The following is a 26,381-nucleotide window of genomic DNA, read 5'->3' on the forward strand; positions in this document are numbered from 1 at the left end:
CTCTTTGATAAGCTAGAAAAAGAGGGTCAAATTTAACTTGTAGTAAGCAGAAGAGAAAAAAGAATAAACAGCACGATTCGGTGAAATGGGAACAGAGAAAAAGTAAACCTCAATGAAACAAAAGCTTATTCTTCAAAGAGACCAATAAAATTGATAAACATCTGGTCAACTGACCAAGACAAAAAAGAGGAAACACACAAATTTCCAACATTGGGAAGGAAAGAATGTGCTTTAGTACAGACCCTCTAGTCATTAACAACGGTAAAATGGAAGTGAACAGTGGAGTTGGCTCACATTGGCTCAATAACAAAATATTACATTTCAGATCTAACAGAACCAGTTGTTAATCCAGTTATGAAATTGGGCATGGTTGTTGTATTTAAGTAACAAATTTGGCAAACTCTCTAAATCAGGTCTTTATATTCCTGGAGAGCCCTTTGCGTACTATAGTCTAGGAACAACACTATGCACATAAATCTGCTAGTTTAGATGAAATGGAACAGTTCTCTGTATCATGAAAATTCAATTAACAATCAAGAGAAAAAAAAAGAATTTTATTTGAGCCAAACTGAAGATTTTATTTGAGCCAAACCCGGGAGACAGACTCTCAGAAGATCTGAGAACTGTTGCAGTGATTGATGTTGAAGACACAATCATATATGTTTATGAGACAAATCATCATATATCAAAATGACATGCTGACATTTTACATAATATTCCCCAAAGATAAATAGTCCAGATAAGCACATATAAAGTGAGTAGCAAGTCACTGTGAACACTTACAGAGTTGAGAATGAAAACTAATCTTTTAAGAAGTTACATTGGTAGCATCAGAAGAAAAGCAATAAATGATCTTTACAGCTGAGCAGGCTTTCCCACCTTTGAGGAGATCTGGTTGATGTACAAGGCAGAGGCACATTGTATGTTAAAGGAGTGGGGTGGGGAGAAGAAGGCCCAAAGGACAGAGAAAGAGCATTTTATCCTTAAATTTTCTTTTCCTGCCTTAAAATACAAATTTTTATCTTTTGAAAAGCTCCATAAGAAATATATAACCTAAACAGTGTTATATATCTATTAAAGAAACTGAGTTTGTAATGTAAAAACTTCCAACAGAAAATTCCATGTGCATTTGTGCTCACTGGTGAATTCTATGATGTATACAAGAAAAAATTATACTGATTCCATAAGTATCTTCTAGAAAATCCAGCAAGAGAGGATAATTCCCTGTGTAAATTAGATGAACCCAGTATTTCTCTGATAGCAAATCTGTAAAAAGGCATTTTAAGAAATCTAAAGACTGATACCCATCACGAATATAGATAGAAATAGCCTCAAAAAATCCAACAATATGTAAAAAGCAGAACATATATTGATAAAAGGGTTTTTTGTTTTTCATGAGAATACAAAGTTGGTGTTTACAGTTTAAAAATGAATGATTTTTTTTATCATGTTAACATACACAAAGAAGAAAGTCATATAATCTCAATACATGCAGAAGGATCATTTGATAAAATTCAACTCTGTTCTTTAAAAAAAAACTGTGTAGATTAAAAATAGAAACTTTTTTAACTTGTTAGAGGTAATCTATTATATACTTATAGCTGTCATTATACTAATGGTGAAAGACTGAATTAATACATTTTCCATAAGACTTGGAAAAAGAGAGGTTGTCTTACCCATCAATTCAACATTATATTGAGTCCTTACCAGTACAATAGGGAGTAAATAGGCATAGGTGTTGGAAAGGAAGAAATAAAACTATTTCTGTTTGCAGAGGACCTGATTGTATAAAATCCCTGGGAATCTATTAACAATATCTAAGAACTGAGTTTAGTTTGGACATGAATACAAGGTCAATATTTACAGAAAAAGCAAACCCCCAAAACCTTAATCTAGTCAGAGAGGACTTCTGGTTTCCACTTTGACATACAAAGAGCTTGAAAGTTGTCAATCCTATCCTTAAAACAAGAGCAAAAAGCCAACTTGAAAATAAATGACTCTTAGATCTATCTGAGAAATGAAGTCACAAGGCAAAGCAGCCCTCTGAAATCTGGAGAGACAGATGAGTAGAGAATCACAACCAAAATCAAGTTTCCAGAAGTAGAAGCCCCTGGAGCCAGCAGCAGGTACAAGTAGTTTACATAGGAGGTCATTTTGAATAATTACTGGAAGCTGAGTGTGGACTATCTTGAGACTTAAAAACTCTTGCAGGCCTAGTTTTATACAGGCCCCCATATTTTATGGCCTTTCCTTCCAGGAACTCCATCAGGTTCTTATAGTTAAGAGTGAGGAAAAGCAAACAAAAACCCTCTCCTGTTTTGGGCTGGAGGAGGAGAAAGTACCTCTTAAAAAAATTTTTTTTAAATTGCAGAATAATTACTTTACAATATTATGATGGTTTTTGCCATATATCAGTATGAATCAGCTGTAGGCAAACATGTGTCCCTTCCATCCTGAATCCCTCTCCCACCTCCTTCCCCACCCCAGCCCTCCAGGTTGTCACAGAGCACCAGCTTTGTGTACCCCGTGTTATACATCAAACTCCCACTGACTGTTCACATACGGTAATGTATGTCTCAATGGTATTACCTCAAATCATCCCACCTTCTCCTTCTTCCACTGAGTCCAAAAGACTGTTCTTTATGTCTGTGCCTCCTTTGCTGTCCTACATGTAGGAATGTTGGTACCATCTTTCTAGATTCCATATGTGTGTGTTAATATATGACATTTATTGTTCTCTTTCTGACTTACTTGACTCGGTATAATAGGCTCAGGGTACATCCACCTCATTAGAACTGACTCAAATGTGTTTCTTTTTATAGCTTAGTAATATTCCCTTGTGCATATGTGCCACAACTGCCTTGTGTTCCCAGGTGGTGCCAGAGGTAAACAACCCACCTGCCAATGCGGGCTAGATATAATAGATGTAGGCTCAATCCCTGGGTCAGGAAGATCCCCTGGAGGAGGGAATGGCAACCCACTCTAGCATTCTTGCCTGGAAAATCCCATGGACAGAGGAGCCTGGCAAGCTGCAGTCCATAGTCTTGCACAGAGATGGACATGACTGAAGCGACTTAGCACCCACGCAGCATAACTTCCTTACCCATTCATCTGCCGATGGACATCTAAGTTGCTTCCATGTCCTAGCTATTGTAAATAGTGCTGCATTAAACACAAGGATATGGTTTCCTCAGGGTATATGCTCAGTAGTGGGTTTTCTGGGTCCTGTGGTGGTTTTATTTCTAGTTTTTTAAGGAATCTCCATACTCTCCTCCAGAGTGGTTGTATCAGTTTGCCTTCCTACCAACAGTTTAAGAGAGTTCCCTTTTCTCCGTACCCTATCCAGCATTTATTGTCTGTAGACATTTTGATGATGGCCATTCTGACTTGCATGAGATGATACTTCATTGCGATTTTGATTTGCATTTCTATAATAATAAGTGATGTTGAGCATCTTTTCATGTGTTTGTTAGCCATCTGTATGTCTTCTCTGGAGAAATGTCTGTTAGGTCTTTTGCCCACTTTTTGATTAGGTTGTTTATTTTTCTAGTAGTGAGCTGCATGAACTGCTTGTTTATTTGGAGATTGATTCTTTGCCAGTTGTTTTGTTTGCTATTATTTTCTCCCATTCTGAGGGTTGTAATTTCACCTTGCTTAGAATTTCCTTCTTTGTGCAAAAACTTTTAAGTACAATTAGATCCCATTTGCTTATTTTTGTCAATACATCATGTTCTCCATTACAAAGTGATTCCAAGGGGAACCACTTTCAGTCAGTTCAGTCACTCAGTTGAGTCCGACTCTTTGCGACCCCATGAACCGCAGCACGCCAGGCCTCCCTGTCCATCACAAACTCCTGGAGTTTACTCAAACTCATGTCCATTGAGTCAGTGATGTCATCCAACCATCTCATCCTCTGTTGTCTCCTTCTCCTCCTGCCTTCAATCTTTCCCAGCATCAGGGTCTTTTCTAATGAGTCAGTTTCTTGCATCAGGTGGCCAAAGTGTTGGAGTTTCAGCTTCAGTATCAGTCCTTCCAATGAACACCCAGGACTGATCTCCTTTAGGATGGATTGGTTGGCTCTCCTTGCAGTCCAAGGGACTCTCAAGAGTCTTCTCCAACACCACAGTTCAAAAGCATCAATTCTTCAGTGCTCAGCTTTCTTCACAGTCCAGTTCTCACATCCATACATGACCACTTTAGCATAACCTTATTTAATATGCCAGAAGAGCAATTAACCAATCCCATTTCCTTCTAGCTTTTTTGTCTCATGTATGGGTGGAGATAAAATGCTAAGAAATGCTTCTTTTTTTTTTTTTTTTAAAGAAATGCTTCTGAGTCATAGCTCAAAGACTCAAACCCACTGAAAAAATTAAGATTTAATTATAAGATTATAGAATGCTTTCCTCTCCTGATACCTTACCAGTACATGAACAGGGCTTCAGTATAATAAAAGTGGCTTATGACTGAGATCTGCAACACAGACTGTGTTTAAGAAGGAGTTCTTAAAGAAATCACAGAAATAGGGTAGGACATAAACTAAAACAAGGAAACTATATCCTATGGTACCTATAGCTACCGCAAACATTAAACATAATTCAGGTCTTAGTAGATTCACATAAAAGCTCACAGTAAAAGCACAGTTATCTCAGTTTCTTTTATCTATTACACCATGTCCATCTTCCAACGAAAAATTCTAAAATATTCTAAAGAATAAGAATAAGCACAGTATGAAGAGACAAAGCAAGCATCACTACCAGATTCAGATATAATACAGAGTTTGGATATATCAGCAAATATAAAATAACCACGATTAATATATTAAGGGCTCTAATGAAGAAAGTAGACAACGTGCAAGAAAAGATAGGCAATGTAAGCAGAGAGATGGAAGCTCTAAGAAAGAATCAAATGAAAAGCTTCCAAGTCAAACATATTTAATAGATATGAAGAATGCCTCTGATGGGCTCATCCTCTTCAAGGATTAGGAAGAAATCAGTGCTGTTGAAGATGTCTAGAAACTTCCTAAACTGAAATGCAAAGAGGAAAGTGAACAAAAAGGACAAGTCAGAATAGCCAAGAATTGTGGGACAGTCACAAAAGATATAACATATATGTAATAAGTAAACCAAATGGAGAAGAATGAGGGAAAGGAACGGAAGAAATATATGAAGTAATAATGACTGAAAATTTTCAGTCACTGTTGAGCTCAATGACTGGACATGTCACTTCCAGTTTACCTGTTAGTTAAAAATTGTACTTGTGATTATCTTTTAAGCTTTGGTTTTCTCATTTTTAATATATGCTGTGTTAAAATTAAATAGTGCATTTGGTGTTTCTTTCTTTCTTTTTTTTGCAAATTGCATCTTACTGTTGTTGTGGTTCAGTTGCACAGTCGTGTCTGACCCTTTGCAGCCTATGGACTGCAGCACACCAGGCCTCCCTGTCCCCCTCACCATCTCCCGGAGTTTGCCCAAGTTCATGTTCATTGCATCAGTGATCTGTCCAGTCATCTCATCCTCTGAGGCCCTTTGCTCCTTCTCCTCTCAGTTTTTCCCAGCATCAGGGACTTCTCTAATAAGTTACCTGTTTGCATCACATGACCAAAACTAGAGCTTCAGCTTCAGCACCAGTCCTTCCAGTGAATATTCAGGGTTGATCTCCCTTACAGTGGAGGCTTTAATTGTGTGGATCATGACAAACAGTGGAAAACTCTTAGAGAAGGGAATACCAGACCAGACCATCTTACTGTTACCATAGTCCAATTCTAAGAAGAGTCCAAAATAATTTTCAGTGACCGCTGTCATGAAACTTATGTTTTATTTGTCTCTGTGTCTTATCTCCCTTACTAAATTGAATATTTTGATAACATGATTTGAGTTTTAGGAACACGCAGAGTATGCTTGCTGAATGAATGATTATCTAGTAACCAGGACTTAGTAAGTAAATCTTACACTCCTTTCTTCTCTGTCAGTGTCATTGAAAATGTACAGTTAATGGCACTTTTAAGTTAAATTTCCTGAAACACTGCATTGCAAGTAGCATCCACTGCCACAAAACGAAGGCAATGCAAGTCCTTTAGACTGCATTTAATAAACCCTTCCCTAATCAAGCCACAGTTGATCTTTAATCTGGTACAACGTGAAGTGTTAACAGTGGCGCTAACAAAAATAAGCTCAGGGCTTCACTATTTTTGATAACTACTCAGGCTAAGGGCTTCCCTAGTAGCTTAGCTGGTAAAGAATCTACCTGCAATGCAGGAGACCTGGGTTTGATCCCTAAGTTGGGAAGAGCCCCTGGAGGAGAGGGCAACCCACTCCAGTATTCTTCCCTAGAGAATTCCCATCGACAGAGGAGCCTGGCGGGTTACACACCATGGGGTCACAAAAAGTCAGAAAATACTAGGCAAATAAGCACAGAAGCTCTCAGGCTAAGGAATTTAAACTGTTATGTTGTACACCTAAGGCTTGGGTTATGTCATTTATCACATCAAACAAAGTGAAAGACACATTTTTAAAATCACCTCAGATTATTCAGTTCCTGGTGGTGGGATCCATATCCTTAGAAGGCTGTTTCCTAGGAAATATGTTATTCCTTCATATGCTTATTAAGCAGATATGGTTTACCGAGGGTTTGGAGAGTCCTGCAGTTGGAGAGGTGTTAACAGGCCCAGAGTCTATCTAACCCTGCCCTGTGTTACCATCAAAAAGCCTGATTGCCACATATTTAAAGAACACAGGAGTTATACAAGAAAAATACTATCAACTTTGGTAAACTTTGAGTATGTTTCCTTTGAGAATTGTCATGACAAACATTCAACTATTACACCAAAAGTATATTTTATCTTCTTCTAGGTCAGGGATGTTTCTTTTCATTTAGGTATTACAGGAAGAGTAGTACCAAAATGAAATAATCATTATATACTTGAAATAATCATTAAATAATCATTAAATACATACATGAAAATAATTATTAATAAAATTTCAAATTGTCTAACTAGTAACATCTTGGAGAAACTTAATTACAGTTATAGTGATGATTATGTAGAAAACCTTAGAGTTAAACAGATTATTATTTTTAGTAAGAGAAATATGATAGGTGAAATCAAAAGTGTATAACCTTAGGACTTCCCTGATGGTCCAGTGGTTAAGAATCCACCTGCTGATGCAGAGGAAATGGGTTTGATCCCTGGCCTGGAAAGATTCCTCATGTTGTGGGGCAACCAAACCCATGCGGCACGATTACTGAACCCACGTGCTGTAACTACTAAAGCCCGCATGTCCTAAAGCCCGTGCTCTACACAAGTGAGGCCATCACAATGAGAAACTTGTGCACTGCAACTAGAGAATAGCCCCCATGCAGCCTAAACAAATTCTTTAAAAGTGTATAAGCTTAAACCAATAAAAGAAAGTATGGCCAGAAAGATGAGGAATGGAAGCATTCAAAGGAGAGTCTGGTATTTAACAGGAGAATCTTTTCCCAAGGCTATTTGATGAAAGCTGTGCTACTTCATGCAACTGTTTGCTTGTGCCAAGGATGTTGGGGCAGCTGTTGACTTCTGTTCATTTAGCTATTACATGAAGCTGTTAAAAGTCCTGCATTCAATTTGCCAGCAAATCTGGAAAACTCAGCAGTGGCCACAGGACTGGAAAAGGTCAGTTTTCATTCCAATCCCAAAGAAAGGTAATGCCAAAGAATGTTCAAACTACCACACAATTGCACTCATCTCATATGCTAGCAAAGTAATGCTCAAAATTCTCCAAGCAAGGCTTCAACAGTATGTGAACCGAGAACTTCCAGATGTTCAAGTGGGATTTAGAAAAGGCAGAAAAACCAGAGATCAAATTGCCAACATTCCTTGGAGATGGCAAGTAAGAGAGTTCCAAAAAAACATCTGCTTTATTGACTATGGTAAAGCCTTTGACTGTGTGGATCACAGCAAACTGTGGAAAACTCTTAAAGATGTGGGAATACCAGACCACCTGACCTGCCTCCTGAGAAATCTGTATGCAGGTAAAGAAGCAACAGTTAAAACTGGACATGGAACAATGGACTGGTTCCAAATTGGGAAAGAAGTACATCAAGACTGTATATTGTCACCCTGCTCATTTAACTTATATGCAGAGTACATCTTGCAAAATGCCAGGCTGGATGAAACACAAGCTGGAATCAAGATTGCTGGGAGAAATACCAGTAACCTCAGATATGCAGATGACACCACCCTTATTGCAGAAAGCAAAGAGGAACAGAGGAACCTTTGATGAAAGTGAAAGAGGAGAGTGAAAAAGCTGGCTTAAAACTCAACGTTCAAAAAACGAAGATCACGGCATCCAGTCCTATCACTTCATGACAAATGATGGGGAAACAAGGGAAACAGTGACAGACTATTTTTTGGGCTTCAAAATCACTACAGATGGTGCCTGCAGTCATGAAATTAAAAGACACTACTCCTTGGAAGAAAAGTTATGACCAACCTAGACTGCAAATTAAAAAGCAGAGACATTATTGACCAAGGTCTGTCTGGTCAAAGCTATGCTTTTTCCAGCAGTCATGTATGGATGTGAGAATTGAACTGTAAAGAAAGCTGAATTCTGAAGAATTGATGTTTTTGAACTGTGGTGTTGGAGAAGACTCTTGAGAGTCCCTTGGACTGCAAGGAGATCAAACCTGTCAATTGTAAAGTAAACCAACCCTGAATATTTATTGGAAGGACTGATGCTGAAGCTGAAGCTCCAATACTTTGGCCACCTGATCTGAAGAACTGACTCACTGGAAAAGACCCTGATGCTGGGAAAGATTGAAGGCGGGAGGAGAAGGGGACAACAGAGGATGGGATGGTTGGATGGCATCACTGACTCAATGGACATGAGTTGGAGCAGGCTCCGGGATTTGGTGATGGACAGGGAAGCCTGGTGTGCTGCAGTCCACAGGGTCACAAAGAGTCAGACACAACTGAGCAACTGAACTGAACTGTTGACTTCTGTGCTTATCTGGGAAACCTGGGTTTATAATCGCTAATGGATATGACTTTCCAATTGTTGTCAGATGGGTATTGTGATTTTGCTTGGGAAATGTGTATCCAGGGATCAATTCTTTCTGCTTTATTGGCTCTATTGAGTTAAAAGAGTATTCGATGTATTTGATATGGTCCTTTCTTTTTCTTTTTTTTTGTCCATTTATTTTTATTAGTTGGAGGCTAATTACTTTACAGTATTGTAGTGGTTTTTGCCATACATTGACATGAATCAGCCATGGATTTACATGTGTGTTCCCCATCCTGATCCCCACTCCCGCCTCCCTCTCCATCCCATCCCTCTGGGTCTTCCCAGTGCACCAGTCCTGAGCACTTGTCTCATGCATCCAACCTGGGCTGGTGATCTGTTTCACTCTTGATAGTATACTTGTTTCAATGCTGTTCTCTCTGAACATCCCACCCTCGCCTTCTCCTACAGAGTCTAAAAGTCTGTTCTGTACATCTGTGTCTCTTTTTCTGTTTTGCATATAGGTTTATCATTACCATCTTTTTAAGTTCCATATATATGCATTAGTATACTGTATTGGTGTTTCTCTTTCTGGCTTACTTCACTCTGTATAATGGGCTCCAATTTTATCCATCTCATTAGAACTGATTCAAATGAATTCCTTTTAATGGCTGAGTAATATTCCATAGTGTATATGTACCATAGCTTCCTTATCCATTTGTCTGCTGGTGGGCATCTAGGTTGCTTCCATGTCCTGGCTATTATAAACAGTGCTGTGATGTACATTGGGGTACACGTGTCTCTTTCAGATCTGGTTTTCTCGGTGTGTGTGCCCAGGAGTGGGATTGCTGGGTCATATGGCAGTTCTATTTCCAGTTTTTTAAGGAATCTCCACGCTGTTCTCCATAGTGGTTGTATTAGTTTGCAATTCCACCAACAGTGTAAGAGGGTTCCCTTTTCTCCGCACCCTCTCCAGCATTTATTGCTTGTAGACTTTTGGATAGCAGCCATTCTGACTGGTGTGTAATGGTACCACATTGAGGTTTTGATTTGCATTTCTCTGTTAATGAGTGATGCTGAGCATCTTTTCATGTGTTTGTAGCCATTTGTATGTCTTCTTTGGAGAAATGTCTTATGGTCCTTTCCAGTGATATTCCAACGGCAGTCCTTCTATGAGTTGTTTTCTATACACTGGATTTCACTGATGAGGTGGTTGGCAAGGAGAAGAGCCATTCTGTTAATTATAGGAGTGAGCTATATTGCCTAATCCCTATATTGCCTAATAGAGCCTTGGTAAATTATAGCTAGAAAGTTTTAAAGCTAGTGTAGAGATATTTCTGAAATGTAGGCCTGCAAGTGATTAGCTGACAGAAGATAATCTAGGATTCTTGGATAGTGAAGGACAGGGGAATCTTGCGTGCTGCAGTCCAGGGGGTCGCAAAGAGTCAACACAACTTAGAGACTGGATAACAATAACAGCAAATCTAGGATTACCTGATGGGAAAGAACACAAAGTCGAAGAGAGAATGAGTGGTCCTTGAGGGTATGAAATGTCAAGAGCATCTGACAGTTTGGCTGATTGCAGTTTTTTACATGTCATGCATTCTTCCCACTTTTCAAGAGTATTGTGTGTTTAAGGACAGGAAATTATTTTAGTAGGGAGCAAATCTTTACCTAATTTAAAGTAAAATTCCCAATAAAATGTTTTCACCTCTCACTAAATAGCTAGGTTAGAATGGCTCAGGTAAAGAACACAAATATATAATAACCCAAATAAGCACATAATTACTGGCAGAAATTCATAACCCACAGAGGGAAGAAATTGAATAAAATTTGTTTGGAGATCCTCAAAGGATCCTTTGGCGCAAGTTTCCAATTCATGTCTGGCCTTTATAGTTTTTCTAGGATTATGCTGGTTATAGATTAGGGAAGAACTGCTCATATCTTTTGATGTCTTAGAACGCTACCCCATCGGTTTTTATTTCATACTATAGTGACTTTCGGAGAAGGCACTGGTGACCCACTCCAGTACTCTTGCCTGGAAAATCCCATGGATGGAGGAGCCTGGTAGGCTGCAGTCCATGGGGTCTCGAAGAGTCGGACACGACTGAGCGACTTCACTTTCACTTTTCATTTTCATGCATTGGAGAAGGAAATGGCAACCCACTCCAGTGTTCTTGCCTGGAGAATCCCAGGGACGGGGGAGCCTGTTGGGCTGCCGTCTATGGGGTCACACAGAGTCGGACACGACTGACGCGATTTAGCAGCAGTAGCAGCATAGTGACTTTGGACTTACCCAGTGGCCCAGTAGTTAAGAATCCGCCAGCCAATTCAGGGTACATGTGTTTAATCTGTTGTCTGGGAAGAATTTACATGCTGCATGGCAAATAAGCCCATGTACCATAGCTGGAAGCCTGCATGCCCTAGATCCCGTACTCCACAGCAATGGAAGCCACTGCAATGAGAAGCCTGTGCTGTGCAACCAGAGAGTAGCCTCCACTCGCCCCAACTAGAGGAAGCCCACACACAGCAACAAAGACCCTGCACAGTCAAAAAAAAATATTGTAGTCAATTTCTCCCTACTGTGGTGAGTTGTATCCTGGAAGATTTGAAGAAATACCCATTTGAGCTTAATGGGTACTACCAGTTTGCCATCATGAAGCTCAAAACCTAAGTCGATCTAGTGTTTCTTTTCAGAATTGGGAGTCAGATGCTACACATCAATGATGGATTATGTGAATTCCATAGACTGGTCTGTCTTCTGTGAAAGAGGCCCTTGTCTAAGGACTTTAGTCAGAGCATTCTGTATAGTATGACGATCTGCTAAAACCTTTCCTCTAAAGTCTCATTGTACAGGCTGTGAGTAGATGACTAATGTGGCCAAGACTGAATTTTTTTCCCCTGAGGCAAAAATAAAAAGTGTTACTCTTAGATCAAGGAATAGACCTTAAACAATGAGTCTTTGATGTGTGTTAACTTGTTGATAGATTTACACCTTGGCCTCCTGCTTTGAGTACTTTTAAAGAGAAAAGATTTATGGTTATCTGGAAGATCATGAAGATGCACAAGTTCAGCAAAGATGACTGTTGAATAGATATTTTGAGATCACTGAAGGTCTTTTTGGTTTCTGTTTTTTATGAATAGGAATGGGAACAAATACAAACAGTGGAATAAGTGTGGAAAAAAAATTGTGTGGAGACAAAGAGAGCATACTTTAGTCTTGAGAAAATGTGAGGTAGCTACTCTTTCATTCCTCTGAGAGATAGCCTTCTCTCACCAGCGTCACCAACAAGTGATCTAAAATTGGTTAAGATGGTAAAAGTAGCCATCTACTAAATTTAATACAGGCAACATATATATGGACTGAGATGTAAGATGAAATGCTGTATAATATACAAGAAAGTGACAGTTCCTGCTGCGAGAAAGTTGCTGTCAGTAGAAACAGTAGAGTGAGGGAACTATTGTGAATTGCACAATATTCTGTGTACAAGACATTCTCCTAGGCCTAGAAAATATTTTATTATATTCAATAAACAAAATAACTCTGAGAATTATGTAGATTATTCCTCCCTTTCCTCATCTTATAGTTTGGATCATAGAGACTTTGAGAATGTAAGTAATTTTATCAAGGTTACAAAGCAAGAGCGTATGAATCCAGAAATTGAATTTGGTGTAAGACGTATACAAACAAGGATAGAGAACAGTATTAAAGAGGCTTAAAAATGAACCGTTGGAGTTGAATGTCACCAAGCTCTCTTTAGTTCAGAAATATTTGAGGATGTCTTCATGAAGGAGGTATCATTTGAGCTAAACTTTGCAAAGAGAGGAAAGGATTTTAACAGTTGAATATGGCAAGGAATATCCCTTAGAGAAGGAAATGGCAATCCACTCCAGTATTTTTTCCAAGAAAATCCCATAGACAGAGGAGCCAGGCAGATTGGGCTACACTCCATGGGGTTGCAAAGAGTTGAACATGACAGAGGGCACATTTTGCCTGCGTGTGTGCGCGCGCGCGCGCGCACACACACACACACACACACACACACACACACACACACACACACACACACACACACACACACACCAAGGAAGTTAAAGAAGTGATAGAGTGGGGATTGAGTCCAATTCAGTCTGATGCTGAAGTCTTTTTTTTTTTTTTCACTACAAATAACTAAAGCAGTAAGAGAAATTGTGGGTAACCAATGAAAGAAAATATTAATTTTATCACCTTAAGTTTTAAAACAGGGTTGGAAAGGGAGGTCTAGAGAAGATTAAGGATACCCTTCAATGCAAATACAGCAGGTTCTAGTTATAGAATTGTATAGAATTGTTGTTTCTCAGTTGTTCATTCATGTCTGAATCTTTGTGACCCCATGGACTGTAGCACATCAAGCTTCCCTGTCCTTCACTGTCCCCCGGAGTTATTTCAATCTCATGTCCATTGACCTATGATGCCATCCAACCATCTCATCCTCTGTCATTCCCTTCTCCTCCTGTTCTTAATTTTTCCCAGCATTTGGGTCTATTCCAATGAGTCAGCTCTTTGCATCTGGTGGCCAAAGTAATGTATCTTCAATTTCAGTATCAGTTCTTCTAGTGAGTATTCAGGGCTGATTTCTTTTAAGATTGACTGGTTTGATCTCCTTGCAGTCCAAGGGACTCTCAAGGGTCTTTTCCAGCTCCACAGTTTGAAAGCATCAATTCTTTGGCACTCAGCCTTCTTTATGATCCAACTCTGGCATCCATGACTACTGGAAAAACCATAGCTTTGACTAGATGGACCTTTATTGCCAAAGTGATGTCTCTGATTTTGAATACTCCTTGTAAGTTTGTCATGACTTTTCTTCTAAAGAGCAAGCATCTTTTAATTTCATGGTTGCAGTCACCATCCACAGTGGTTTTGAAGCCCAAGAAAATAGTCTCTCACTGTTTCCATTGTTTCCCCATCTATTTGCCATAAAGTGACGGGACCAGATGCCATGATGTTAGATTTTTTGAATGTTGAGTTTTAAGCCAGCTTTTTCATTCTCCTCTTTCACCTTCATCAGGAGGTCTTTAATTCCTCTTTGCTTTCTGCCATTGGGTGGTATCATGTGCATAGCTGAGGCTGTTGATATTTCTCCTGGCAATTTGATTCCAGCTTGTGATTCATCCAGCCTGGCATTTCTCATGATATACTCTATATATCAATTAAATAAGCAGGGTGACAATATACAACCTTGATGTTCTCCTTTCCCAATTTGGAACCAGTCCGTTGTTCCATGTCCAGTTCTAAATATTGCTCCTTGACCTGCATACAGGTTTCTCAGGAGGTAGGTATGATGGTTTTGTATTCCCATCTCTTTCAGAATTTTCCACAGTTTGTTGTGATCCACACAGTCAAAGGCTTTAGCATAGCCAATGAACCAGAAGTAGATGGTTTTCTGGAATTCTGTTGCTTTTCTATGATCCAGTGGATGTTGGCCATTTGATCTATAGTTCCTCTGCATTTTCTTTTTTTAAAAGTTGTTTTATTTATTTTAATTGAAGGATAATTGCTTTACAGAATTTTGTTGTTTTCTGCCAAATATCAACATGAATCTGCCTCTGCCTTTTCTAAACCCAGCCTGTAATTCGCGAAGGTGGTTCACGTACTGTTGAAGCCTTGCTTGGAGAATTTTGAACTTTACCTTGCTAGCATGTGAAATGAGTGCAATTGTGCAGTAGTTTGAGCATTTTTTGGCTTTGTCCTTTTTGGGATTAGAATAAAAACTGACCTTTTCTAGTCTTGTGGCCACTCTGAATTTTCCAAATTTGCTGGCATATTGAGTGCAGCACTTTAACAACATCATCTTTTAGAATTTGAAGTAGCTCAGCTGGAATTCCATCACCTCCATTAGCTTGGTTCACAGTAATGCTTCCTAAGGCCTACTTGACTTCACACTCCAGAATATCTGGCCCAGGTGAGTGACCACACCACTGTGGTTATCTGGGTCATGAAGACCTTTTTTGTACAGTTCTTTTGAGTATTCTTGCCACCTCTTCTTAGTATCTTCTGCTTCTGTTAGGTCCACTTCATTTCTGTCCTTTATTGTGCCCAATCTTAGTGTGAAATGTTTCCTCAGTATCTCCACTTTTCTTGAAGAGAACATTAGTCTTTCCCATTCTATTGTTTTCCTTTATTTCTTTGCATTGTTCACGTAAGACTTTCTTATCTATCCTTACTATTTTTTGGAATGCCGAATTCAGATGGGTATATCTTTCATTTTCTCCTTTGCCTTTCACTTCTCTTCTTTTCTCAGCTATTTGTAAGGCCTCCTTAGATGACCATTTTGACTTGTTGCTTTTCCTTTTTTAAAAAACATATTGTGACGGGCTTGTTGCTGATTGCTGCTTTCAGTTGGTCTAATTGGGAGCAGTGCTTGCAGAATTATTCACTTGGTTTTCTGGAAGGACCTCATAATAAAGAACTCCCTTAGAATCCCACCATACACACCATCACTTTTTTTGAATGCAGACCAGCCTTTGATATGCTTAATGGAGATTCATTTTGCTGGCCACTTGGTCTCTTTAATTCCACATTATTGTATTTCCTTTATCATTGCAAATACCATCACTAGTTATGGAGATTATATTTTATTTCTCTTCTTGGCAACTGTTGTCTAAGGACCAGTACTTCAGAAAACCTGATGGGTTGAATGGTAATGGATTAGTACAGAGATAGGGCTGCTGTGGGGCTAAAAGCATGAGAATTGGAAAATACTTTTGATAGGAGCCAATTATTTCTCTGATGTACTTATTTTTAGATCAAACCATTTTTTCGTATGAAGCCCTTATCAGAGGCTGATAAGGAAAGAGCAAGAAATCAGAAGATTCCAAAACTATCTGAGTTATTGGAACTTGCACGGAAGGAAAAAAAGTTGGTTATATTTGATCTTAATTCTCCTCCACGATCACATCCTGCCAGATCATCGTATATCCACCTTGTAGTAAGCGTGATACTTGACTCTAAGATTGAGCAACATCAGGTATGTCTATCTCAGTATTTATGCTAAAGGTTGGGAAGTGGGTTACTTGTTTCAGGAGCATAGCATTTGAACCTGATGAACCTTGTAGTTCTTCCCTGGAATGCTTAAACAATTCTACTCCTAGAGAAATGGAATTGGCTGCTTATATAGCTAGCTACAGGGTTGACCAAAAATTCCTTCAGTTTTTAAGTAAAAAGAAGACACATTTTTCATTTTCACCAAGAAGTTTATTGAACAATGTACTCACTGTTTTGTTTCACATAATATAAGGTAAAGGTGTGTGCTCAATTGTGTCCAATTATCTGCAGCCCTATGGAGTATAACCTGCCTGGTTCCTCTGTTCATGTACTAGAGTGGGTTGCCGTTTACTGCTACAAGGATTCTTTCCAACCCAGAGGTTAAACCCATGTCTCCTGCAACTCCTGCACTGGCAGATGGATTCTTTACCATTGTGCCACCTGGGAGGTCTTATCTTCTGCTATTTTTCAGGCAACTTCATAATTTCATCTCCCCATAGCTTATTTTTTGGGGAAAGAACTGTTTGAGGTGCCATTTACAGTTTTTTGGGGAATTGAAATTTTTTCCATTAAGAGAATTTTATAAAGACCAAAAGAAATGGAAATCCAAAGATGCAGTGTCTGCTGAATATGACAGATGAATCAGAACTTCCTGCCTAAGCTGTGGCAGTTTTTACCTGGTCATCAAGAAAATAGGTGGTTTTGCTTTATCCTGCTGAGAGATTTTTCGTTTTCTGTTGACTAATTCTGGTTGCTTGTCGTTGAGTGCTGCTTTCAGTGATCTAATTGGGAACAGTACTTGAATAATTAATCATTTGGTGTTCTGGACAGAGCTCATGATAGAGAACACCCTTCCAGTCCCACCCGATACATCATCACCTTCTTTGGATGAACACAGACTTTGGTGTGTTTAGTGGTGATTCGTTTTGCTGGCCCCATGGGTTCTTCAATTCCACATTATTGTACAGAATCTGCTTTTCATCACCCATCACAATATGTTTTAATAGATAACATTTTCAATATGTTTAAGTAAAGAATCTCATGCAAAAATACCTTCAGGAAGTTTTTTTGTTTTTGTTTTTGTTTTTTTGCTTAATTTATGTGGAATGCAAACATCAAAGCAATTAACATAACCTCGGTGGTAAAAATTATTTTCTACACTTTATTTGGACGCTCTCAACTTCAACTGGTCTTTATGATCATGGAGGATCATCTAGCGAGAAATCTCCAGCATGAAACTTCCACAAATCACTTTAAACATATTCCGTCAGTCACAGCACCTTCTCCATACATGGCACAAATCTTTTTTTTTTTTTTTTTGCATTTCAGTTGTGTTTTTACCTTTCGTGAAATGATAAAGCATAATATGTGAAAAATGTGACTTTTTCTTCAATCTTCAATATTAAAATGGCTACACAAAAATTCTCCAAATTTATGCTTTTTTAAATGCTCACTAATGAGTGCCAGCTATTACAATGCAATATAAGAACATTGTTTAAAATGAAGTTAAAGACAGCTCAGTGCTGCTACAGCCATCTTACAGGGAAAAAAAGAAAACACGAATTTTGGTCAACCCAATACATGTGCCAATCTAAGAATGAGCCAGTTAAATTTATATCAGTGGGGAAAACATTGAGGCTGTTTGCTGTTCCAAGCCAAATGAAGAAAAAGGGAATTTATGTAATGGCTATATGAGGTGAGCTGCATCATCGCCAACGTACATCTATTAGAGAAGGGCCTGAATATGGAGCACTATGGCTTTGAATACCAGCTTTCATTTATGATATAGAAAGTTCTTACTTGAACAGAGATTCATTCATCCTGTTTTCCAGAATGCTCTGCATTTTGTCAGTCAGTCATTCCAAATATCTTTAATTTTCAGAATGTGGAGGAATGCTATGAGAGAAACAAATATGTTTTTTTTTTGCAAATAGAACTCTTTGCACAGATGAGTCACAATAGCATCTCCTGTTGGCAGAAAATGACTCTGCTCAAAAATGATTTATAGCATTATCAGCCAGAGGAGATGTTTATGATCCTGATTCTTTATCCACACCTACAAACTCCTCATCCACTTTAGCTAGTGTGGTGACACAATTCACCTTTGGTCCTGTTATGTTAACTGGGAAAACTCAGCTCCAGAACAAAACTGGTGACAGCCCCATTTTAAGAGTTCACTGGACAACATTAGGGCAGGTTGACTCGTTCATCAAAGGCTAGAATCTCTGCTCCCTATACACTGTTACCCATGCTGGAATGGGACTCCTCCCATTCTACATGGGGCTGTTTGTACCAACGCAGCTGATTTTCCACTGAAAGTCTTCCTGTTTCTCCTTGCAGATTTTTTGGTTACCAGGTTCTGATAGGAGGTATGTCAGGAGCAAAGCTCCTGGTTTTCAGCACATTGGCCGGTTATTCACCATTGAAGAACTTAGAAAAGAAAATATCACTAGAATAAATGTTGACTATAAGCGGTTGTTCCACAATGGCTTGAGGTAAGTGTTTAACCCCTTTTGGCATGTATTGCCTTTCTTGCACAAAATCTGCATCCTAGCCAAGTTATTTAGGTTCCCCCTCCCATCTCAGGATTTCTGGGTTTGGCCATCTTTGTGGAATTCCCAAATTTCCTTTTGTTATCCTTTCCTCCCTATCTGCCCTAAAACTTTTATCAAAGGGTAGACTCTGTTATTGGGACATAGTCTACGGCCCCTTCTCCTGTCCTCCAGTCAACTCACTTTTGTGTATTCTTGGTGTTTTTCTTTTTACACAATGTAAGTATTGAAAAGTCAGAACTCAAAAAGTTATTGATTTCCTCTTCCAGAATCTAGTACCTTATAAATGGCTTTGTGACCCCAATATCCAGATCTCTTATAGTAATAATTAATAACATAGCTAAATCATTGTTTAAAAATATTTGAGACAGCCAAGTATGAGAAGAAAGAAAAATTATTAATCATTACATTTATTATTATTAGAGGTACATTTTCAGAATTAAAAGTACCTGGGAGTAAAATAACATTTTAAAATTTATTAATCACTGTTTACATTAATCCATATACCCTTTCTGTTAGATTTTAAGGTATTTTTTTCAGATAGTTCTAAATTCATCAGAGATCAAGTTTCCTTTGAGAGATAAATGTAGCTAAATTTATAGATATAGATATTGTTGGTGTTGTTCAGTTGCTCAGTCAGTCATGTCTGACTTTTTGCAACCCTGTGGACTGCAGCACACCAGGCTTCCTTGTCCTTCAGCATCTCCTGAAGCTCGTTCAGACTCATGTCCATTGAGTCAGTGATGCCATTCAACCATCTCATCCTCTGTTGTCCCCTTCTCCTCCTGCCTTCAATCTTTCCCAGCATCAGGGTCTTTTCCAGTGATTTGGCTCTTCAGATCAGGTGGCCAAAGTACTGGAACTTCAGCTTCAGCATCACTCTTTCCAGTGAATATTCAGGACTGATTTCCTTTAGGATTGACTGGTTTGATCTCCTTGCAGTCCAAGGGACTCTCAAGAGTCTTTTCCAGCACCACAGTTCCAAAGCATCAATTCTTCAGCACTCAGTCTTCTTTGTGGTCCAACTCTTGCATCCATACATGACTACAGGAAAAACCATAGCTTTGACTAGACGGACCTTTGTCAGCAAAGTGCTGTCTCTGCTTTTTAGTACACTGTCTAGGTTTGTCATGGCTTTTCTTCCAAGGAACAAGCATCTTTAATTTCATGGCTTCAGTCACCATCCTCAGTGATTTTAGAACCCAAGAAAATAAAGTCTATCACTGTTTCCATTGTTTCCCCATCTATTTGCCATGAAGTGATGGGACCAGATGCCATGATCTTCATTTTTTGAATGTTGAGTTTTAAGCCAATATTTTCACTCTTCTCTTTCACTTTCATCAAGAGACTCTTTAGTTCCTCTTCACTCTCTGCCATAAGGATGGTGCCATCTGTATATCTGAGGTTATGGATATTTCTCCAGGCTATCTTGATTCCAGATACAGATATAGATGTGTATATAGTTATAGATGTATATCCAAAATCTCCTTGGGGTAGTGAAATTCCCCTTAATACCTTTCTGTATTTCATGGCTTGAACTAGGCTGTTTGATCCACCTTTTTTCTTTTTCCTGTTTTTCCTGCCTTTCTAGCCATAGTGGAATTGATCATAAAAAAATGTCTTTTTTTATTTTAGCATTAGAAAATTGTATATGTTTTCTCTCTTATTTCTCACCAGAAGATTTTTCTTTGCCCAACTTACTCTATTTTGCCTGTATTTGTATTTCCCTTATTTTCAAATTGGAAATGGCTCTAAGATGATTTCCTTCTTTCATAATCATGATTGAGATTACTCTAGTAGTTGAAATTAATTATAATATCTCCATTTATTGAGGGTTTGTGTGTGTCTGTGTGTGTGTGTGTGTGTGTGTGTGTGTGTGTGAAGTGGTTGGTACACCACAGACTCATTTTCTATTTCTGGCCTACCCGGTCAGCCAGGTGATGGTTACACTTATGACTTGGACAAGTTTCTAACCACCAGTTTGCATTTATAAATTAAGGATTACAGATACTTGATGGAATGGTTAAAATATTAAGTGAGATAATTCATATATGTACAGAGCAAAATGCTGGGCAAATATGCAAACAGCAGAGATGTTACTTGGTGTTTTATCATTGCAATTCTTACATACCGTGCCCTAAAAATTACCATCATCCCTATTTTGCAAATGAGAAAACTTGTCTCTAAAGATGAAAAGTTCAGAGATGTTAGTCAACTTACCAAAGTTAGTATAGGTGTTTAGTAAGGCACTACACTGAGATTTAAATGTAGGCTCATAGACTCCAGAGTCCAAATTCTTTCACTGGTAAGTCTTCAGTTACTCTTTGGCATTATTATATGGGCATAGTTTCAACTAGTATCAGAATTAAGAAGGATCATGTACAGAATTCTATTGGAAAATCAAGCAGTTTGGTTTGACACAGCATATATATACTGAGTAGCAATATGTACAGTGCACCACGCTAGTTTTATGTGAAAATTCAACATAAACAAGGGACCATCCTTTTTTCTTAAGGAAACCGTATATTCTAGTAAGAACAAGGATTTTTTCCCATATACCTATATTACAAGGTTGATCTTGATAATTTGTGAGCCAAACTTTATTCCAGGTTATTCCCCTCAAGAACAACTAAATTTTAAGAAATTAAGGAATTGTACCTTAAGTCATCTTTATACTGTTTATGACCAGAATACTTGTTATTATGGTCACATTTCCAATACATTCTCTATGGTCATTGCTCATTTTATCAGACCACTGATAAATATCATAAGATATTATGACACTGACATTTTGCTGAGAATGCTTTGAATACATTACTTTCACCAAAATTATGTGGAGGCAAAGATGTGCTATGATTTATGATGTCAAAATTTTGAAGTGCTTTAAATTTTGTTTATTTTTAAAAACTAATTTAGTGAGGTTAAATTCATATAAGGTTAAGCATTCTAAAGTAAACAGTTCAGTGACATTTAGTACACTCAGAATGTTGTCCAACTATCACCTCTAGTTCCAGTATATTTTGGACTGGAAATTTTTATTTTCTCGGTCAATCTTGCTAAGGTGTTATAAATTTTACTAACCATTTTGAAACACCAAATGTTTGCTTTGTTAGCTTTATTCTGTTGCACATCTGCTTTCCTTTTTCATTGACTGTCGTTATCTTAATTTTTTCTTCTATTTCCTTTAGGTCTACTTTCACCCTTCTTTTGTTAGGTTCTTTAGGTAGAAAATTAGATGAGTGGTTCTGAATGTTCTTTTCTAACATAAACATTTAATGCTTTAAATTTCTCATTGCTTTAAACCTTGGTTTAGTTGCATTCCACAAATAATTTTGACATATTGTCTAATAATCTAATTTAAATTATTTAAAAATTTTCTTTTTTTAAATTTTATTTATTTATTTATTTTTTAATTTTTTTTATTAGTTGGAGGCTAATTACTTCACAACATTTCAGTGGGTTTTGTCATACGTTGATATGAATCAGCCATAGAGTTACACATATTCCCCATCCCAGTCCCCCCTCCCACCTCCCTCTCCACCCGATTCCTCTGGGTCTTCCCAGTGCACCAGGCCCGAGCACTTGTCTCATGCATCCCACCTGGGCTGGTGATCTGTTTCACCATAGATAATATACTTGCTGTTCTTTTGAAACATCCCACCCTCACCTTCAGAGTGAAGTAAGCCAGAAAGATAAAGACCATTACAGCATACTAACACATATATATGGAATTTAGAAAGATGGTAACGATAACCCTATATGCAAAACAGAAAAAGAGACACAGAAGTACAGAACAGACTTCTAAAAATTTTCTTGTTTCCCACTTGATTCATGTATTGTTTAGAAGTGTGTTGCTAACTTTTTTTTTTTTTTTTTAAATTTTATTTTATTAGTTGGAGGCCAATTACTTCACAACATTTCAGTGGGTTTTGTCATACATTGACACGAATCAGCCATTGAGTTATGAACTCCGTGGGAGAAGGTGAGGGTGGGATGTTTCAAAAGAACAGCATGTATATTATCTATGGTGAATCAGAAGTGTGTTGCTAACTTTTTAAAACTTTGAGGATTTTGTATCTACCCTTAGTGTTATGACTTCTGATTTAAATTCATTGTGACCTGAGAACACTCTGTATGATTTCAGTATATTAAATGTATGTAAACTTATAGCTCACTATATTCTTCATCTTCGCGAACCTCTCATGTCCATCTAAAAATGATGTGCTTGCACTGTTGGATGTGGTATTCTATAAATATCAATTAGTTCAAATTGGCTGACAGTCTTTTGAAACATTTTATACTTAATTCCCCCCCACCTTTTACTATTGAGTTAACCCAAAGCATTAGGATGCCTGTTAAACTCACATATATCAGAGAAGTTACTATGAAACTTTATTATCAATTTTAGACATAAAGGAGGCTATCAATAGGCTTAGACAAACCAAGAAGAGATCAGAGACATTGATTTCAGCTTTGCAGGTATATTCCTTTATTAGACACTCTATGGCTCACAATAATATATAAGGCCTCCAAGTTAGTTTTTGTAGTTGTTTCACTTAGAAGGGAAGCATTTGATTTATCAAACATCTCCATTAAGTACTCCCAGACGGTTGTATAAACTTATATGACCTTATCCAGGGACTCATGCCTCATAAATTCACATTCAATATTTATTTACAAAATATGTAATAAAGAAATATTCAACCAGGATTATTCATCCTTCTTAAAGGATTATTCATCCTTCTTTGGAACATGTTCTATGCATAAAGGTCTCTATTCCTAGCAAATATTATTATTCTATTCAGAAAAGACGTAGCTATCATGTCGACAAGAAGGTTAGACCATGTCTTCTGCCTTCTTTCTTCTGGGTGCAGCCTCTTCAGTCAAAGAGAAATTAAGGGCTCTATATGCCTCATCTATCAATTATGGAGAAGGGAGTGTTAATATCTCCAACTATAATTGTGTATTTCTCCCTTCAGTTCTGTTTATTGTTGTTTTCTTGTTATTGGCAGGGTTGTTTGGCTTCTTATATTATAAACACTTTTATTAGGTTCATTTACATTTCAAATTGCTAGGTCTTCTAGCTGAATTCATCCTTTCTTTATGAAATGCTCATTGTCGGTGGTTATAATTGTCTAGTGGTTGCTTCTATTAATATTACCATGCTGGCTTATCATTAGTGTTAGTTTTTGTCCTTCTTTCAGCTCCTTTGCGTATTTTAATTTATTTGTTTATTTTGTTCTTTTATCATGCAGCTTGTGGGACGTTATTTCCTGAACCAAGGACTGAACCTAGTCCCTCAGCTTGAGTGCCCAGAGTCCTCTAAGTCCTGGATCACCAGGGAATTCCCAGTATTTAAATTACATCTCTCATAAGCATAATATTACTGGTTATTGTTTTTATATTTGTGAGGATAATCTTTTAATGGGAATCATTGGTCAGTTAATATTTAGTTTACTAATGTAATTGTATTTACATTGCCATCATGACATTTTTTCTATGTATGCTCTCTATTCTTGGTGGATTATTTCAGCCTTTCCTTCCTATCTTTAAATTTCTTACTTAAATTAATATTGTTTAGGATTCTGTCTCTTCTATGGGCTATTTCTTAGTGGCTGCTTAGGTATTATAAAAAGTATTGCTAATTTAATATAATCCACCTTGAATTAATATTATTCTATCTTTGATTGTGTGGATGACAACAAACTGTGGAAAATTCTGAAAGAGATGGGAATACCAAACCACCTTATTTGCCTCCTGAGAAACCTGTATGAAAGTCGAGAAGCAATATTTAAACTGGACATGGAACAATGGACTGGTTCCAAATTGGGAAAGGAGTACCTCAAAGCTGTGTATTGTCATCCTGCTTATTTAACTGGATGAAGAGTACATCATGTGAAATGCCAGGCTGGATGAAGCACAAGTTTGAATCAAGATTGCTGAGAGAAATATCTATAATCTCAGATATGCAGATGATAACACTCTAATGGCAGAAAGCAAAGAGGAAGAGCCTCTTGATGAAAGTGAAAGAGGGGAATGAAAAGTTGGCTTAAAACTCAACATTCAAAAACAAAGATCATGGCATCCAGTCCCATCACTTCATGGCAAAGAAATGGGGAAACAATGGAAACAGTGATAGACTTTATTTTCTTGGACTCCAAGATCACCACAGATGGTGACTGGATCCATGAAATTAAAAGACACTTGCTCCTCAGAAGAAAAGCTATGACCAACCCAGACAGCATATTAAAAAGCAGAAACATTACCGACAAAGGTCCATTTAGTCAAAACTACAGTTTTTCCAGTAGTCACGTATGGATGCGAGAGTTGGACCACAAAGAAGGCTGAGTGCTGAAGAATTGATGCTTTGGAACTGTGGTGTTGGAGAAGACTCTTGGGAGTCCCTTGGGCTGCAAGGAGATCCAACCAGTCAATTGTAAAGGAAATCAACCCTGAATATTCTTTGGAAGGACTGATGCTAAAGCTGAAACTCCAAACCTTTGGTCACCTAATGCGAAGAGGTGACCCATTTGAAAAGACCCTGATGCTGGGAAAGCTTGAAGACAGGAGGAGAAGGGGACAACAGAGGATGAGATGGTTGGATGACAACATTGACTCAGTGGACACGAGTTTGAGCAAGCTCCAGGATTTGGTGATGACAGGGAAGCCTGTGCAGTCCATGGAGTTGCAAAGTCAGACACAATTGAGCGACTGAACTGAACTGAACAATATAGAAAATGTAGAATATTAAGTCCTTAGAAGTAGGGTAGTCCATTTACTACCCTCTCCCATTTGTGCTATTGTTCTTATAAATAATACTTTTAATAATGCTTTATTTTATAACCCCCAAAGTATATTTTATTGTATTAAAAATAATCTAGAATATTTTTTAGATTAATCTTTTTATTTTGAGATGGTTGCAGGTTAGCATTAAGAAGCAATACAAAGTAATCCTGTGTACCTTTTACCCAGTTTACTCCAATGATAAAACTTGCAGAATTTTAATATGATATCAAAACCAAGAATTTGAGATTGATGCAATCTATCAATCTTATTCAAATTTCCCCAAAATTACTTATATTCATCTTTATGCATTTTTTGGGTATGAATATATTTAGTTCTCTATATTGAGACACCCCCAGCATGCTGCAGTCCATGGGGTCGTGAAGAATCAGACACAACTTGGCAACTGAACAACATTTAGTTTTCTGCCATTTTATCATATATGTGTTTGTGGATCCAACACCACAACCAATATATAAACCTATTTAATCACCAGAAGTATTCCTTTTGTTGCCTTTTGATAACCACATTCCCCTTCCTTCCATATCCAACTCAGCTAAAACCCTAACTTCCTCAAAGAATAATTACTTCTGTAATTTTATATTCTTAAGAAAGATATAGAGAAGAATCATAGTGTGCAACTTGTTATGATTGACTTTTTTCCACTCAGTATAATTCCCTTTGAGATTCATAAAGATTGTTACTTGTATCAATAACTGGTTCTTTTTCATTGCTGAATAATATTCCATTATATGGATGTACTAGTTTGTTTAATTATTCATCACCTGAAACATATCTGGTTGTTTCAGTTTATGAGCTATTATAAATAAAATTATGAATATTTGTGTGTAGCTTTTCATTGTTCAGCATAGGTTTTCATGTGAACATAATTTTTAGCTAAGATTTTATAACTTATTGAGACTTTCTGCTCTTTATTTTTTATTTTTGGCTGTGCTGGTTCTTTGTTGCTACATGGGCTTTTCTGTAGTTGCAGTGAGCAGGGGCTACTCTCTAGTTGCGATGTGCAGGCTTCTCATTGTGGTGGCT

At 37.7% G+C, this 26,381-nt stretch overlaps 1 protein-coding gene across 1 annotated transcript in view; it reads left to right on the top strand.

The window, feature by feature from the left end:
- The window catches only part of LOC136169204 (glycerophosphodiester phosphodiesterase domain-containing protein 4-like), a 108,951-nt gene that overhangs the window by 50,180 nt on the left and 32,390 nt on the right, over positions 1-26,381 (top strand). The window contains exons 11-12 of the mRNA XM_065937018.1: positions 15,761-15,982; positions 18,340-18,494. Coding sequence (XP_065793090.1) covers positions 15,761-15,982; positions 18,340-18,494 — 377 coding nt within the window. The remainder of the gene's footprint in view (positions 1-15,760; positions 15,983-18,339; positions 18,495-26,381) is intronic.

Source organism: Muntiacus reevesi, chromosome 5 (genome assembly GCF_963930625.1).
Source record: "Muntiacus reevesi chromosome 5, mMunRee1.1, whole genome shotgun sequence".
NCBI lineage: Eukaryota > Metazoa > Chordata > Mammalia > Artiodactyla > Cervidae > Muntiacus > Muntiacus reevesi.